The following is a 15,998-nucleotide window of genomic DNA, read 5'->3' as shown; positions in this document are numbered from 1 at the left end:
TATTGGATAGGTTCTACAACGTGTAGGTAGTGGTATGGGATACTATCTACACATGGCACGAGTAGGCTTTGAAGATACTAAAGTGAGTCCCTAAGTCTAACGACTATTAAATGAAAGTCCCCCTATGTGCTAGAATGTCTCCTAAATGGTTCCTTAAATAAAGTTGGTCTATTGATGTTATATTGTAAAGGAGATGCCCTTATCTAAGGTAATCTTGAGGAACACTTTAGTGTGCTTGAAGAGGTTGTATGGGCGGCCACTTCTTGTCTCACTCAAGTGTGTCTTAAGGTTATATTAGGTAGAGGTCTTATGGTAATGAAATGACATGTGTTCTTTTAAAGTTAAACATAGGTTGTATATGGACATGTGTTGAGTATGTGTATGGTTGGCTATGGCCTTATATGTGAATGTTGACTTGTTTTATGTCTCTTATACTTATGAAGTGAAGGTTTTATCAAAATGATATGAAAGCATACATTCCTTGTAAATGTCCGTTGTGCATGTTTTTTTGCATGGTCTTCATACTTAGTACTTAATTGTGCTAACCCCTTTTTTTCCCTTTTTGACTAAAGTGTAGTGATTTGGAGATGGTGACATGTCATGGCTACTTGATAGGTTTCTAAGTGTTGAAGATGAAGACTTGGTGAGTCCTCATAGATTCGAGGACAATACCCTACATGTCCTTTTTTTTATGTCTTTCTAGTATTTGCTTAAGTTTTGTATGGGCTTAATCCCAATGTTGTATTCAAAGTATTAGATGGTTTGAGACATAAGTGTATAAAGTATAGAAGTCTTCCGCTTACTTTTTTAATGAAAGTCTTCTTTGTAAAGAAAGTTTTTAATTCATTATGGTTTTTAGTTTTATGCGATGAATGAATGCTAAGAGGCTTGTATTAGACCTCTGAGAGGTCGAGTATGCCGGTTACGACTAGGTGGTGCTCTTGGGTCATGACAGCTAAGCTAGTAAATTCTACATTACTAATTATTTTCACTCTCATTGTACATCTTCGCCACTTGCTCATTCTATACTTCCTTATACGACATACTAAGTTATTTACTTGTACAATATATAACAGAATGCCCCCCCCGATACAATTCTCAATATAATTACCAATTCAACTAGTTCAAATGAGATAAGCTCTACAAGTCTAATGAATGACAACTGGGTAAGTAAAATTCCTAAATTTTTTTAGTAAAGTTCACTACTAGGATTATTTAGTAGGTATTGGTGCAACTTTTATTTGAATGAGTATTTAACGCAACCTGCATATACAAGGGATCAAAGTGTGTGATGTATTCTATTGAGTACATCTAATAGTCATTAGTATTATTATTATTACATATTGAACTAGTGATATTGTTGATGTTGCTAATTGATTACCAAAGATATGCTGTTAGTTTGTTGGACGATCAATTTGTTAGCTTTCTGTTTGAGGTGATTCCGGTGAAATGTATATGACACCTAGCTCTACCCATTATGCATTCATCTATCATTTTAATTACAACAGAAAAACACAATATGTAAGAAATGTGTTTTAGATACCTATTTTCTTCGAGCTTATGGTCTTTATATTCATGACAATTGCTGGAAGATTTTCATGGAAAGCAAACACAAGAATCAGATATGAAAAAAGAATTGGACAACTTGAAAGATAACTTGACTTTTGAGAAGCAAAATTTAGAAATGGCCGCATATGATTGTGATAAATTCAGATCTTTGTGCGATGAAAAAGATGCAGAGCTTAAGGTATTTGTTAAATGCGATTCATTTTAATTTATGAAGAAGTCAAACATCTCATTTTATTACTCCATTCATCACAGGTTTCCCAAATGGAGAAGAGAAACTTAGACATGTAGCTTTCAAAGTTGAGTTCTCAAGGTTTGAAGAAAAATATTTCGAAAGAATTGGTTGAAGCAAATAATCAGGTAAAGCTATAAATTTATATTTGACCTTTGTTTCTTATCCAGATTAGTCAGCTACAAAACACAAATATGTGACTTTCACTTGCAGGTCAAAAGATCCAATAAGAGGTGAAAGCTCGTGCTATGTTGCGTACTGCATAAGAAACAAAGAGGAAGCTTCTGAGTGAAAAATCATCACTTGAGAAAAAAATCATAGAACTGGAGAAAAGGAAATCAAGTGAGGTATGTTACCTAAATATCTCTTGTTTAGCATGAATTATATATTTAATATCAAGTGGAGTACTGTTGTAGTACTGGGCAAGATAGAGTCTACGTAGTAATGCAATAAGATGTTAATCAAAAGAGGCTAACTGCTCTAGTTTTGTAAGTTATTAGCTTATCTGCTAACTTTTGGGGTAATTGATGCTTCTCTTTCGTTCTTGATTTTTTTCAAAAAATAAATAAATAAGTAACTGAGATGTGGAATAATTTGTAACCAGATGATTATACTTCAAAGTTTCAACATGTTCTGTTGAATGAAGTTTTAGTTTTGAGAAATGTGTTTGTCAATACATGCTTAATATTGAGATTGTTGGAGCCTTTTTTTCATTTCTGCTAATTCCTTCAAATTTAGATTGCTTTTCCAGGTAATTGGTTCAAGCAAACCTAGAATTAGTATTTTGTAGTCTTCTACAATGCGTTTGTTCTATTTTTTCTTGTTTCTTAATGCAGTTCAGTATACAAAATGTTATTAATGGTTTCCATATATAGTCGAAGTTGATGTGATTATGCTTAGTAGAGGTGGTGGTGATGGAGAAGGCTAGAAAATTTATGTCATGGCTTGGTGGCATTGTTTTTTGAATGGATTGTGATTTATGGTTCTCTTAGATCACATTAACACTTGATATTCTGGTGTGAGAACTGAAAGTTATACTATATCAATTGTCTAAGACGTCACAAACAATTCATTTACTCATAGGACCTAATTTTTTATGTACCAAAGCTTACATAAACATCTTAATCCATAATGTCTTGCACTGCTTGCCTCCCAAATGACTGTTTATCCTACTTTTCCTGTGAATATTGCAAATCTCTTGGTTTTCACATCCAAGTAACCTTAATGGAAATATAGTGTTATCTAAAGTGAAACACACAAACCATTAAGGAAAAACATGTTTGTGTGCTAAGATTGTGTTGGACATACATAAATCAAAGAACTTTTAGTACTAAAGCTGCAACAGTATTAATCAAATAATCACGTTTCCCAGCCTTACTAGACTTCTGGGGTGTTAACATAGTTGGAGGCTTGGAGAAGAGGAACTCTGTGTTGACACTGATTAAAATATAGAGAACTAGTAAAAAAACATCAAACTAAATACTACAGAAAAGAAGTAATGTTGAAAGGATATTAATCTTCAAGTATAATAAAATTCTAGCAACACTACAAATGAAAAGTATGTAAACACTATAATCATATTTTGCCCAAAATATTATCATTAAACTTTTTTCTCAAGTGTAAATGAAATAAGGAGATCTACCGGTAGATCAAAGAGAGTTGGGGCGTACTTAGTAGATTGTATTAACATGCGATTCTCTCTGATTTTTAAGTTTATATTTGTGTATTTTATAACTTTGTCAAGATATATATAACTATATTTATCTTTTATTTGCAGGATGAACATGCATAATTCAACACTGCTACTTCAAGACAAGTATTACTGGAAGATGATTATTCAGAAATTACTAGATTATTAGAATATATATTATTAATGACCTTATTAATTTTCTTACCAGTACAAACATGTAGAAGTATTTAATTTCTTAGAAGTAGTAAATATATCTAGTGCATCAAACTTATGTATCGACCTTTGCAAATTTATATAATTCTTAATTTAAATATTTGTGTAAATTTTGTAAAAGAAATGTGTGTTGTGTAGGTAGAAACCACTCACAAATTATAGCTAAAAGTGTATTGAAACTATATGATCTCTTGCAACAAAATTTTTTGTTGCTAAAAGCCTTCCCTACAAATTACTAACTAATTTTTTGTTAAGTTTTTGCAACAACTAGTGTTGTTGATAAAAAAAATAATTTGTGGCAACACTAAATTTTGCTGCGAAATACAAACCCTTAGACATCATATGAATATTCCAATTGATCTCACGAATAACCTTGTATCTGGACATCATTTCCCCATAAATAATGGAATTTATCCATTTCCAGATTTTCCATCATATGATGGCAGGGACAGCTTGGAGAATAGGTTTGGTTTTCGGTGGTCCATCAGTTGATCAACACAGGGCAATTGTTTGATTAATCCGCACAAATGGACCTTGCAAACCCACTGCTGAGTAGAAAATTTACCTGATACGTCTTGCAAAAGATCCAGTTAGAAAAAGATGATTTGTAATTTCTTCTGATGGACAATCAAAAGAAATGCATCTAGAAGCAATAGCTACACCACATTTAGAAAGAGATTCATCTACTGGAATCTTCCGTCCCCACAATCTCCAAAGGAAAAAAGATATCTTGAAAGGCAGACCTTTACTCCATAAGTTCTTAAAGAAAAGATTGTTATGTTGGCTATTCCTTATTAATTCCCATACGCTCTTAACCAAAAACTTCCCACTACCAGTTTCCATTCACCAAGGCCTATATCATAAGTTAGAGTTTGTAGGAATGACAATATTAGAAGTTACATGTTCCACAATCTCTTCAGGTATTTTTGGATGCATCAACTCAACATTCTATCCCATGAAATAATTCATATTTTATTTTCTATCATCTATGGGAAAATCCTTAGGTACAATGTGTATAAGTGGACCAAGTCTAGTCCAATTATCAAACCCAAGCACCAAAACATCCATTTCGAGGCTCTCACCAAATCTCTTGTTCTATATTGTCTCTTGCTTCTAACATTTTTTTTCCATAATTGAGAACCTCCCCTCCATTGCACTAAAGTTGGACCAAACTTCTTGCAATATTTTTTTACATGAAATTAGACCACATAGACCTAGTAGTTATAAATTTTTACCACAACTTTGCAAATAAAGCCTTTGTAACTGTCACACCCTGAGCCTACAACATGGACGTGAGTGGCACTCGAGAACCAGTATTGGTTCCCAAGCAAACCCTTGCCTTGGCTCAATAATCAGCGGAAGCCCCACTCAACAATATATGACATCAAAAGTAAAGGTTTCTCAAAAGTCTCAAAGTTAATAACTCAGAATATTTAGAAAAATATTCAAGTGGCCAAAAGAGGCAACTCAAGCCTTGAACATTAATAATTGAAAATGGAAAAGACATCTCAAAACACTACTTTCTATGAAACCTCTACCCAAGACATCCAAATATGACTAAAAGTAAATTTGGAACCCTCCGAAGCAAGGAGACTCACCGAAGCAACTCTGGAACTGCAAGTGGTATCAACGAAGCACCTGTTGATGACCCTAATTAGCTGTATCCGCATCATGAAAGATGCTGACCAAATGGCGTCAGTACATCAAATGTATGAGGATACAAGGGGAACTCTAAAACATAGACATAAGCTTGAACTGATATAAAGGAACATACTCACCTCATATCATCTCAACTCAAATCAACTCAAGAATACTCAACTAAACTCAAGGATACTCAACTCAACTCAATATAAAAGCAACAACAAAGATGCAGTATAAATAAAGCTTTTAAAACAATAGATAAGAACTCAATGTATATCAAAATACAATAGTAAACTCTTTACTCTTATTTGGGAGATTCTCAAACTGACAACCATCACTTTGATGTATGTGATGATACAACATCTCGCCCACGCTGTCAGAACTGTCTTATACCTTGTCGGAGTATAAGACATCCTCAACTAAGTGGATCCACTAAGCTTTATGTAAAAGCAATAAGAAATCATCTAAAAAGTATTTATGGATATTTATGGATATATTCGCAAAAGAAACTCATGATTGACGTGAGGTTGAACTAACCCATCACTATGAAAACTAACATACCTCTAAAGGATCAAATCCTTGGCGAAATTCCTCAAAGATCACAAGAACTCTTGAATGCTTGAAGCTTTTCTCCCTTTTTTCCTCTTGTACTTTGCCCTAACTTTGCAAATGATTATATACTTTAGAGTTGATTGATTTTAATCAGCTTTGACCCCTTATTTGGTGAAAAAATGTGTGGGACTAGTCGGGGTATGGAAAATACCAAAATACCCCTCCTTAAAACGGATTAAATGTCTTAACTAGACAGGTTGTACTCAAACGGGCATATCTCCTTCATATGAACTCAGAATTTAGCAAAATTGGTGGTGTTGGAAAGAGGACTCAAAGATATTTCATTTGATATCTCATTGGACTCATAACTCATCATGTACCGAAAGGTATGGTCATTCAATGTTGACCCAAAACTCACAATTGAAGACTTACTTGCACAAATCTCAAATTGGTTATTTCTAATTTAGTCCTTTCTAAAATTATCTCTCTCTAAGATCGAGGTTTTACCGAAGCATCAAATAAATCTCTGAAGTTTAAAACTCCTTCCTCCTTAGGCAAACATAAGCTCTTCCAAGAAGCCCAATGTCTTCTTCTGCCTTCTTCTTTGTTACTCCAAAAGAATCTCACAAAAACATTATGAATCTCCTCAATAGTATATTTTGTAGGAAAGAGACTTGATAGTAAATATACTGCCATGCTTTTAAGGACACTATTATAATTACTACTGCCTTTCCCCCATATGATAACAATCTACCCTTCAAATTATGTAACTTGTCCTTCACTTTTTTTATCAATTCATCATAGTACACCTTTTTCTTTCTGGAGTGAAAACTGGGATAGCCTAAATATTTGAAAGGAAAATTTCCTTTCCCACTCCTGTGATCTCTTCACCTCTTTTAGTTGAACTTCTGCTACCTTGCTAAACTTATAAACAGAACTTTTTTCCTTATTTATGAGCTACCCCGAAAACTTCTAATACTCATGTAACACTGCCATAATCATTTCCAAAGAGGACCTATCAAAAGATGAAAATATTATAGTATCATCTGCATAAGCTTGATGATTAATTTGGGCACTCCATTTTGGCATTCCATACCCTATATACTCGAAGTTATCAAATAATGAATTCAAAGCCCTAGAGAGAAATTCAGAAAATAAAATGAATAAAGCAAGAGAGGATCTCCTTGAAAAAAAAATACTTGTCTTTGCTTATTAATAAGAATTGAATACCACTTATTATCAATCAACCTCCAAATCTTGTTACTAAAAGTTTCTGAGAACCCCATATTCATCAAAACTTTACTCAGATACAACCATGACACTCTATCATAGGCCTTTGACATGTCTAACTTTAAGACTACATTAGAAGCTTTACCTCTTTTTCTGATGTTTGTTACTATCTCCTGAGTTAACAAGACATTTTTAATGATACATATTCCCTCGACAAAACCTGATTTGTTAGAGGAGATTATATTGGCCAGCAAACCATCTAAATTGTCATGCCCCGAAGCTACCCACAGGATGCGGGCACGGGACCTAAGATCACGAGTGACCCCAAGCTAACCCTGCCGGTATATCATAAGCATACTAAATAAACCAAAGTAAGGAAATACTATGCGGAAGCTAAATCATAAGATAAACTGAAATGCAAGGATGGGGAATACCCATAACTATCTGAATATATAAAAATTGAGAGTTTAACAACAACTGAAAGGTCAAACTCAAATGCTAGAGCTGAAACTAACTATGTCTGAAATAATCTTTTAACTGACTCAAAGTGCTAGGACATGCCCCAACTAAATCTAGCGAAAACTGAAACTAAAAACTTAAACCAAAAGAAACATGCATGTCATCCTTGGAGAATGAGGACTCACCACTGATACTGCTGAGCTGAAGATCGGGAACCGATCTATGTGTGATCTAGAAGATGAGGACCTAAACCTACATTATGAGAAGATGTAGTGCAAAGTATGTGTCCGTACTTGAAATGTATTGAGCATGCACGATAGAATAAAGCTTAATAAAACATATAACTGAACAAAGTGGTAAATCAATGATATAGTCTGAAGATGATACTATACTGGAAATACTGAACATGAACTAACTGAATGTATTGACCAAGTTTATAACCTGTTGAGACTGAAATCTGACTGTAATTGATAACATGGTCAATGCAATAAAATCTGACTGGACTGTGGAAGATACTTATTATCGACATAAAACCACATGAGCTAAATGTGGAGTCCGATGTATACGTCCCATCGAGTGGACCCAATATACCCTGCCAGATATATAGAGGCATGACTGGTGTGATCACTAAAATGTAATTCCCATAGAGGGGACTTATAAACCTATGGGGGCAGGAGTTCTGGGACTATTCGGGTATGTTGAACCCTAGTCCACTCGGTCTAAGCCTACTCCCAATTAGAATGTATATACGGAATATTATGACTAGAATGCTGAAGTACTGGATAGCTCAATTACTGACATGCAAACTCTAAGAGTGCAACAATTATAACTGATAATGTGACATTCGTAAAATGAAGCATGTATATCTGAAATAACTAACCTAGCATGTGTAATTCATGAACTAAAAGAACTACATAGCTAGGGTTCTGAATATAATACAAGAAACTAAGGAACAATATGATAATCTGATTTTGAGCATTCTAACACCTAAAACCCAATAATTTCTAACATTCAAGAAACCTTAGGTCTAGATAATATTAAGGGGATCAAGATTCTGACTGAAATCTAGGGACCTAATGGGCGAAATGAACCCACTAGTGAAATCCCACATACCTAGTGACCAATTCCACGAAGAAATCTTTCGATTTTGAGACTGAAACTGATGAAAACCTGCTGCATTTTTGGAGTAGAACTTGGTCAACTTTCTTCTCTGTTTTGCTCTAAGTTTGATGACTTTTGGTTAATAATTTATTAGGTTAGGTTCTAATTAGTTTACTAGGCCAAAATTGATATAAAAAAAAACTATGTAGTTTAGGGGTTAAACGACGTAGTTTAGCTGTCCAACGACGTAGTTTAGGGGTCCAACGATGTAGTTTAGGGGTCCAACACATACGAAAAAGACCTAACGACCCCTGACTTAAAAGTCTGTCGGGGCTGATCATGGCCCCTCTAACGGGCCATCAAAGGACCACGGACTATGGAGCCGACCGTGGACCTTGGTCCAATAGATGCTGATTTTTGGGTCTCGCGACTATGGTCCACTTCATGGCCATGTGAAGGATCACGGACCGTGAAGGTCCTCGTGGTCTTTCACCTTGTCTAAGGGCTACAGTGGCTCGACTTCACGGAATCCACCACGGACCGTGGTCTGACGTTTGAGCCTAGTGGATTCTGTCTGACTTCCACAAGTACCAACACGGCTCGTAAGGTGGTCCATGGCCCGTGAAGGCTCCATGTTCCACCCCGGCTGGGAGGTACTGGAGTCCAGAGGTAGGTCAACAGATCCTGGACCCTATCACTGTCCGTGAACCTTGTCGTGGTTCACTAATTCTGGTGATTTCTGTTGCACTTACAGGTGTCAGAATATCTCCTCCTTTGGAACATTCATCCTCAAATGAAGTCTAAACTAGTTGGATAAGGAGGGAAAAAGTTGCAAACCCTACCACAATTTTCTAGAAACTGATTTATAACAGAACTAAGTTCCAAGAACATGCAAGTACGCTGAAAATGCAAGTACAAACTAAATGAACATGACACTAAGACTGAATTTGTGCATGAATGACTGAAAACTGAAGAGGAACTATTAACTCAAGTAGGAATGGAATCAGAAGGAAAGAGATGAGTATACTTGGCCTTCATGGCTTCTTCTGCTTCCGAAGTAGCTCCCTCTGCGGACTGACTCCTCCATAAAACCTTAAATGAGGCGACTTCTTTGTTTCTCAAGCTTCGAACCTAACGATTAAGGATTTCAACTGATACCTCTTCATAAGTGAGACTATCCTTCACTGCCAGACTTTCTGAAGGTACTATCGATGTTGGATAACCGACACACTTCTTCAATAACAAAATGTGAAAAATCGTATGCACTGCTGCTAGTTCTATTGGCAACTCTAACTCTTAAGAAACTTTACCAACTCTTTTCAAGGGTGTTACATTATCTCCTCCTTGGGAAAATTCATCCTCGAATGAAGACTAAACTGGCTGAATATGGAGGGGAAGAGCTGCAACCCTACCACTAAATACTAGAAACTTATTTCTGACTGAACTAAGTTCCACGAACATGCAAATATGCTGAAAATGCAAGTACAAACTGAAGAGCATGATACTAAGACTGAAACTACGCATGAATTACTGAAAAAATGAAGAGGAACGATTACCTCAAGCTAGAGTGGAATCGGAAGGAAAGAGATGAGGATACTTTGCCTTCATGGTTGCTTTAGCTTCCCAAGTAACTCTCTCTAAGGACTGACTCCTCCACAAAATCTTAACTGACGCGACTTTTTTGTTTCTTAACCTTTGAACCTGATGATCAAGAATCTCAGCTGGCACATCCTCATAAGTAAGATTATCCTTCACACCACACTTTCTAAAGGTACAATAGATGTTGGATCACCCACACACTTCTTCAACAGCAAAATATGAAAATCTGAATGCACTGCTGCTAGTTCGGCTGGCAACTCCAACTCGTAAGACACTTTACCAACTTTCTTCAGCATCTGGTAAGGGCCTACATATCTAGGACTGAGCTTCCCCTTCTAGGAAAATCTCATCACCGCCTTCATATGTGACACTTCAGGAAAACCCAATCATCTACTTGGAACTCTAAGTCCCTTTTCCTTACATCTGTACAGGACTTCTGGCGACTCTGGCTGTCTTAAGTCTATCTCTAATGAGCTAAAAAATTTTCATGGCATCATGAACCGAATCTGGTCCTATCATGGCTGTTTCACCTACTTCAAACCAACCAACTGGAGATCTACATCTACGCCGTAAAATGCCTCATAAGGGGCCATCTGAATGCTCGAATGGTAACTATTATTGTAGGCGAACTCTATAAGAGGAAGGTGATCATCCCAACTACCGTTGAAATCAATCACACAAGCTCTTAACATGTCCTCTAAGGTCTGAATGGTACGCTCTGCCTGACCATCCATCTACGGATGAAATGTTGTGCTAAGATTAACTTGAGTACCAAGACCTTTCTGAAATGACTTCCAGAAATGAGAGATAAACTTAGGACCTCTATCTGATATGATAGACAAAGGAACCCCATGGAACCTGGCTATCTCATTAATGTAAAGCTTGGCATAATCTCCACCGAATTAGTAGTCTTAACAACAAAAAAGCACACAGACTTAGTAACTCTATCAACTATCACCTAAATGAAGTCATGCTGTCTGGAGTACGAGGTAAACCTGTATTGAAGTCCATGTTGATCACTTCCCACTTTCAAGTAGGAAGATTGATCTCTTGAGTCATACCTCCTTGTTTCTGATGTTTTACCTTCACTTGTTGAAAATTTGGGCACTTTTCCACAAAATCCGCTATATCTATTTTCATACCATTCTACCAAAAGACTTCCCACAGATCACAATACATCTTAGTGGCGCCTGGATGATAGAATATCTGGAATTATTGGCTTGTGCAAGAATGTGTTGTCTTAACTCACCCACCTTAGGAACACATAATCGATATTGATAGCGAAGCACGCTATCTCCCCCTTAGGAGAAAACCTCAACTCACTGCTGATGAAAAACACCTTTTAGTTGAAGCAATATTGGATCACTGTCTTGCTTTTCCTTCACCCCCGCTACCAACGAAGATTCTGCCCCATTCTGAACTGTTACACCATATTCTGATATGCTCATAAAATGAACTCCTAAGCGAGCTAGCCTATGAACATCCTTTGCTAGGTCATTTCTTTCTTCCTCAACATATGCTATACTGCCCATAGATAGTCTACTAAGAGAATCTATTACTATATTGTCCTTACCAGGATGGTAATCCATACTCATATCATAATCCTTGAGGAACTCAAGCCATCTCCTTTAGCGAAGAGTCAACTTTTTCTTGGTGAACACATACCAAAGGAACTTATGGTATGTGAACACATCTACATGAATGCCATACAAGTAATGTCCCAAATCTTAAGTGCAAACACCACTGATGTAAGCTCGAGGTCATGAGTTGGATAGTTCTTCTCATGCACCTTAAGCTGTCTAGAAGCATAAGTTATAACCTTACCTCGTTGCATCAACACACAACCTTGGCCGACTTTGGATGTATCACAATAGATAACATAACCATCCGAACCATCTAGTAGAGTCAAAACAAGAGTTGTAGTCAACTTAGTTTTTAGTTCTGCGAAGCTTTTCTCAAAATCATCAGACCAGTGAAACTTAACATTTTTCTAAGTCAACTTAGTCAATGGAGAGGCTATGGATGAAAATTGTTCCACGAACCTTCTGTAATAACCCGCTAAACCTACGTAACTTCTACTATCTAGAGGAGAGGTAGGTTTGGGCCATTGTTTTACTGCTTCTATTTTCTGAGAATCCACTCAGATCGTTTTGCTAGACACAATATGCCCAAGTAAAGGAATGCATTGCAACCAAAACTCACATTTGCTAAACTTAGCAAATAGCTGGCGATCTTTGAGAGTTTTCAGGACAACCCTCCAATGATTCGCATGTTCTTCCTCATTCCTAGAGTAAATGAGGATATCATCAACAAAGACGATAACAAACAAGTCCATATACTGCCTGAATACTCTGTTCATCAAATCTATGAAAGCTGTAGTAGCGTTGGTTAGTCCAAATAACATAAATACAAATTCATAATGATTATACCGAGTTCTGAAGGCTGTATTTGGAATGTCAATATATCTGACTGTGAGCTGATGATAACCATATTTGAGGTCTATCTTTGAGAAATGACTAGCACCATAGAATTGGTCAAACAAGTTATCAATCCAGGTATAGGATACTTAATCTTGATTGTGACTTTGCTCAACTACCTATAGTCAATGCACATTCCGAGAGAACCATCTTTCTTTTTCACGAACAATACTGGTTCACCCCATGGGGAAATACTAGGTCTGATAAAGCCCTTACCTAGAAGGTCTTTCAATTTCTCTTTCAATTCCTTAAGATCAATTGAAGCTATTTTGTAAGGAGGAATAGGAATAGGCTGGGTATCTGGAAGGAGATTAATTCCAAAGTCGATTTCCCTTCCGGGAGGAACTCCTGGAAGATCTCATTGACTATTCGAAATGACTTAAGAGTTGGGGTTTTGGAGATTCAATCCTTAACCCATACTAGATGATAGAGACAACCCTTAGAGATCATCTTTCTAGCCTTAAGGTAAGAAATGAATCGACCCATAGGCGCTAAGCTACTCCCTTCCATTCTAAGATTTGTTCATCTAGAAACTAAAAACGAATGATCCTAGTTCTCAAATCAACTGAGGCATAACAAGAATGTAGCCAATTCATGCCTAGAATAATATCGAAATCTACCATTTCTAACTCTACAAGGTTTGTTGAGGTGACTTTCTGAGAGACTGTGATAGGGCAATTTCTATATACCCGTCTAGCTATAACTGGTTCACTGACTGGAGTAGAGACCCAGAAGCATTCTGAGAGAGTTTCTGGACTAACATTGAAGTTGACTACTATATAAGGAGTAACAAAGGAAAGGGTAGCCGCTGGATCTAACAAAGCATAAACATCTAAGTTAAAAACTCGTAACTTACCAGTGACTACATCACGAGAATCTTCCTGATCCTGGCGAGCCTGAAGAGCATACAATCTCTTTTGGCATTGTCTTCCCGTGTACCAGATGAGTTACCCTGCTGATTTGGGCGACCTGCTGGTGCTGCTGAAGTTGTGCACTGAGCTCTATTATTATTTCCTCCTTGACCCTGTTTAGCAGAAAGATAATCTCTCAACCTGTGACCAGACTGATCACACCCAAAACATCCTTCCTTTCCTGCAAGACACTCACCCAGATGGTTCTTACCACACTTTGGACAAATTGGGTAGGTTCTGGTGCTTGAAATACTCTCTTGAGACAGAGCCTGTTACCTTACCTTTCTAATCCTATCGGAACATGGAGGATGGAACACTAGCTGATGAATATGCTGGAGCTGAAGACTTTTGCTGAAACTGCGAGCAATCTCCACAACCCGATTTATGTTGAGAATACTTATAGTTGCCTGCTCTAGCCTTTTCATTATCCCTATCCTGTTCGCTAAGCTTATCTCCCTCAACCTGATGAGCATGAGTCATGAGCCTAGATATGTTAATGTTTTCCAGCAACATAGCGTTAATACACTCTGTTTTCACTAGGTCGGATACCCCATATAGAAACTTATTAATTTGAGCCCTAGAATCGGCAACCATATAAGGAGCATACTTGAAGAGTTGGGGGAACTTGATCCCATACTCTTAGACTATCATGTTACCTTGCCTCAAATTCATGAACTCCTGAGCTTTTGCCTCCCTCAACTCTCTTGGAAAGAACCTGTCCAGAAAGGTCTAACTAAAGCATTCTCAAGTGATAGGAGTTGCATCTGTACCCATGTTCTCTATCCATTGAGCATACCAGATGTGAGCTACATCCTTAAGTTGATAGGATGTCAACTCTACCCTATCATTACCAGTCACTTGTATTACTCCAAAGATCTTCTTGACCTCATCTATGAAGTTTTGGGGATCCTCACCAATCTGCGATCCTAAGAACTCAGGCGGATTCATCCAAACAAAATCGCGAACCCTGGCTACAGCTGATGCACCACTAGCATTTGCAGGAAGTAGAGCCTGCTGGTTGTTCTAGTGGGAAACACTCTGAGCCAGAAGTTGAATGGCATTTCGAAACTCTGCATTCGAAACTTCCTGATCTGGGACAGGAGAAGCTGCGTTAGCATTTCGTGCATTAGCATTCCTCCCATAAGCTCTACGATGAGGCATGATCTGAAAGTGCATAACGAAGGATTAGAATGAGGAAATTTGATCATACCTTATGCACGATAAGAGTAACAAGAAATTAAAGTTTTCCTAAAACACTTTGTAGCCTCCCTCTCCTTAGATGTGGTGCACTTCACACCCATGAAAAGAACTCTATTTAGTGCGTCTTTTCAGACATCCTAGGACTCTTAAACCTAATGCTCTGATACCAAGATTGTCGCGCATCGAAGCTACCCCCAGGATGCGGACACAGGACCCAGGATCACAGGTGACCTCAAGCTAACCCTGCTGGCATATCATAAGTATACTAAATAAACTGAAGTAAGGAAATATTGTGCAAAAGCTAAATCATAAGGTAAACTGAAATGAAAGGATGGGGAATACCCATAACTATCTGAATATATAAAAACTAAAAGTTTAACAACAACTGAAAGGTCAAACTCAAATGCTAAAGCTAAAACTAACTATGTCTCAAATAAGCCTCTAACTTACTAGAATTGTTTGGACATGCCCCAGCTAAATCTAGCAAAAACTGAAACTAAAAACTAAAAGCAAAAGAAACATGTTTGTCATCCTTGGAGAATGATGACTTACCACTGATACTGTTAAGCTGAAGATCAAGAACCGATCTATGTGTGATCTAGAAGTTGAGGACCAAAACCTACATCACGAGAATATATAGCGCGGAGTATGCGTCAGTACTTGAAAGGTACTAAGCATGCAAGATAGAATGAACCTGAATAAAACATATAACTAATCAAAGGGGTAAAGCAATGATATAGTCTGAACATGATACTATACTGGAAATACTGAACATGAACTAACTGAATGCAATGACCAAGTTTATAACCTGCTAAGACTGAAATTGGATAGTAACTGATAACATGGTCAATGCAATAGAATCTTACTAGACTGTGGGAGCTACTAATAATCGACATAAAACCACATGAGCTAAATGTGGAGTCCATGTATAAGTCGTATCGAGAGGACCTAATATACCCTGCCAGAGGTATACAGGCATGACTAACATGATCACTAATATTAAATAATGCCCATAGAAAGGACTTATAAACCTACGGGGGTACGTAGTTCTGGAACTATTCAGTTACGATGAACCCTAGTCCACTCAATCTAAGCCTACTCCTAATGAGAATGTATATAAGCAATAT

At 37.1% G+C, this 15,998-nt stretch overlaps 1 protein-coding gene across 1 annotated transcript in view; it reads left to right on the top strand.

Moving 5' to 3' along the window:
• LOC125838309 (uncharacterized) overlaps positions 1 to 4,215 on the top strand; it is a 6,252-nt gene extending 2,037 nt beyond the window's left edge. Inside the window, exons 2-4 of the mRNA XM_049517374.1 lie at positions 1,077 to 1,170; positions 1,593 to 1,747; positions 4,126 to 4,215. Of these exons, the coding sequence (XP_049373331.1) occupies positions 1,077 to 1,170; positions 1,593 to 1,747; positions 4,126 to 4,215 (339 nt within the window). The remainder of the gene's footprint in view (positions 1 to 1,076; positions 1,171 to 1,592; positions 1,748 to 4,125) is intronic.
• Positions 4,216 to 15,998: the final 11,783 nt, after the last annotated feature.

This window comes from Solanum verrucosum, unplaced genomic scaffold, assembly GCF_900185275.1.
Source record: "Solanum verrucosum unplaced genomic scaffold, falcon-dt-bn FXZP01000110.1, whole genome shotgun sequence".
Taxonomy (NCBI): Eukaryota; Viridiplantae; Streptophyta; class Magnoliopsida; order Solanales; family Solanaceae; genus Solanum; species Solanum verrucosum.
Note: the sequence above shows the minus strand (reverse complement) of the source record. Positions and strands in the feature narration are given on the sequence as shown.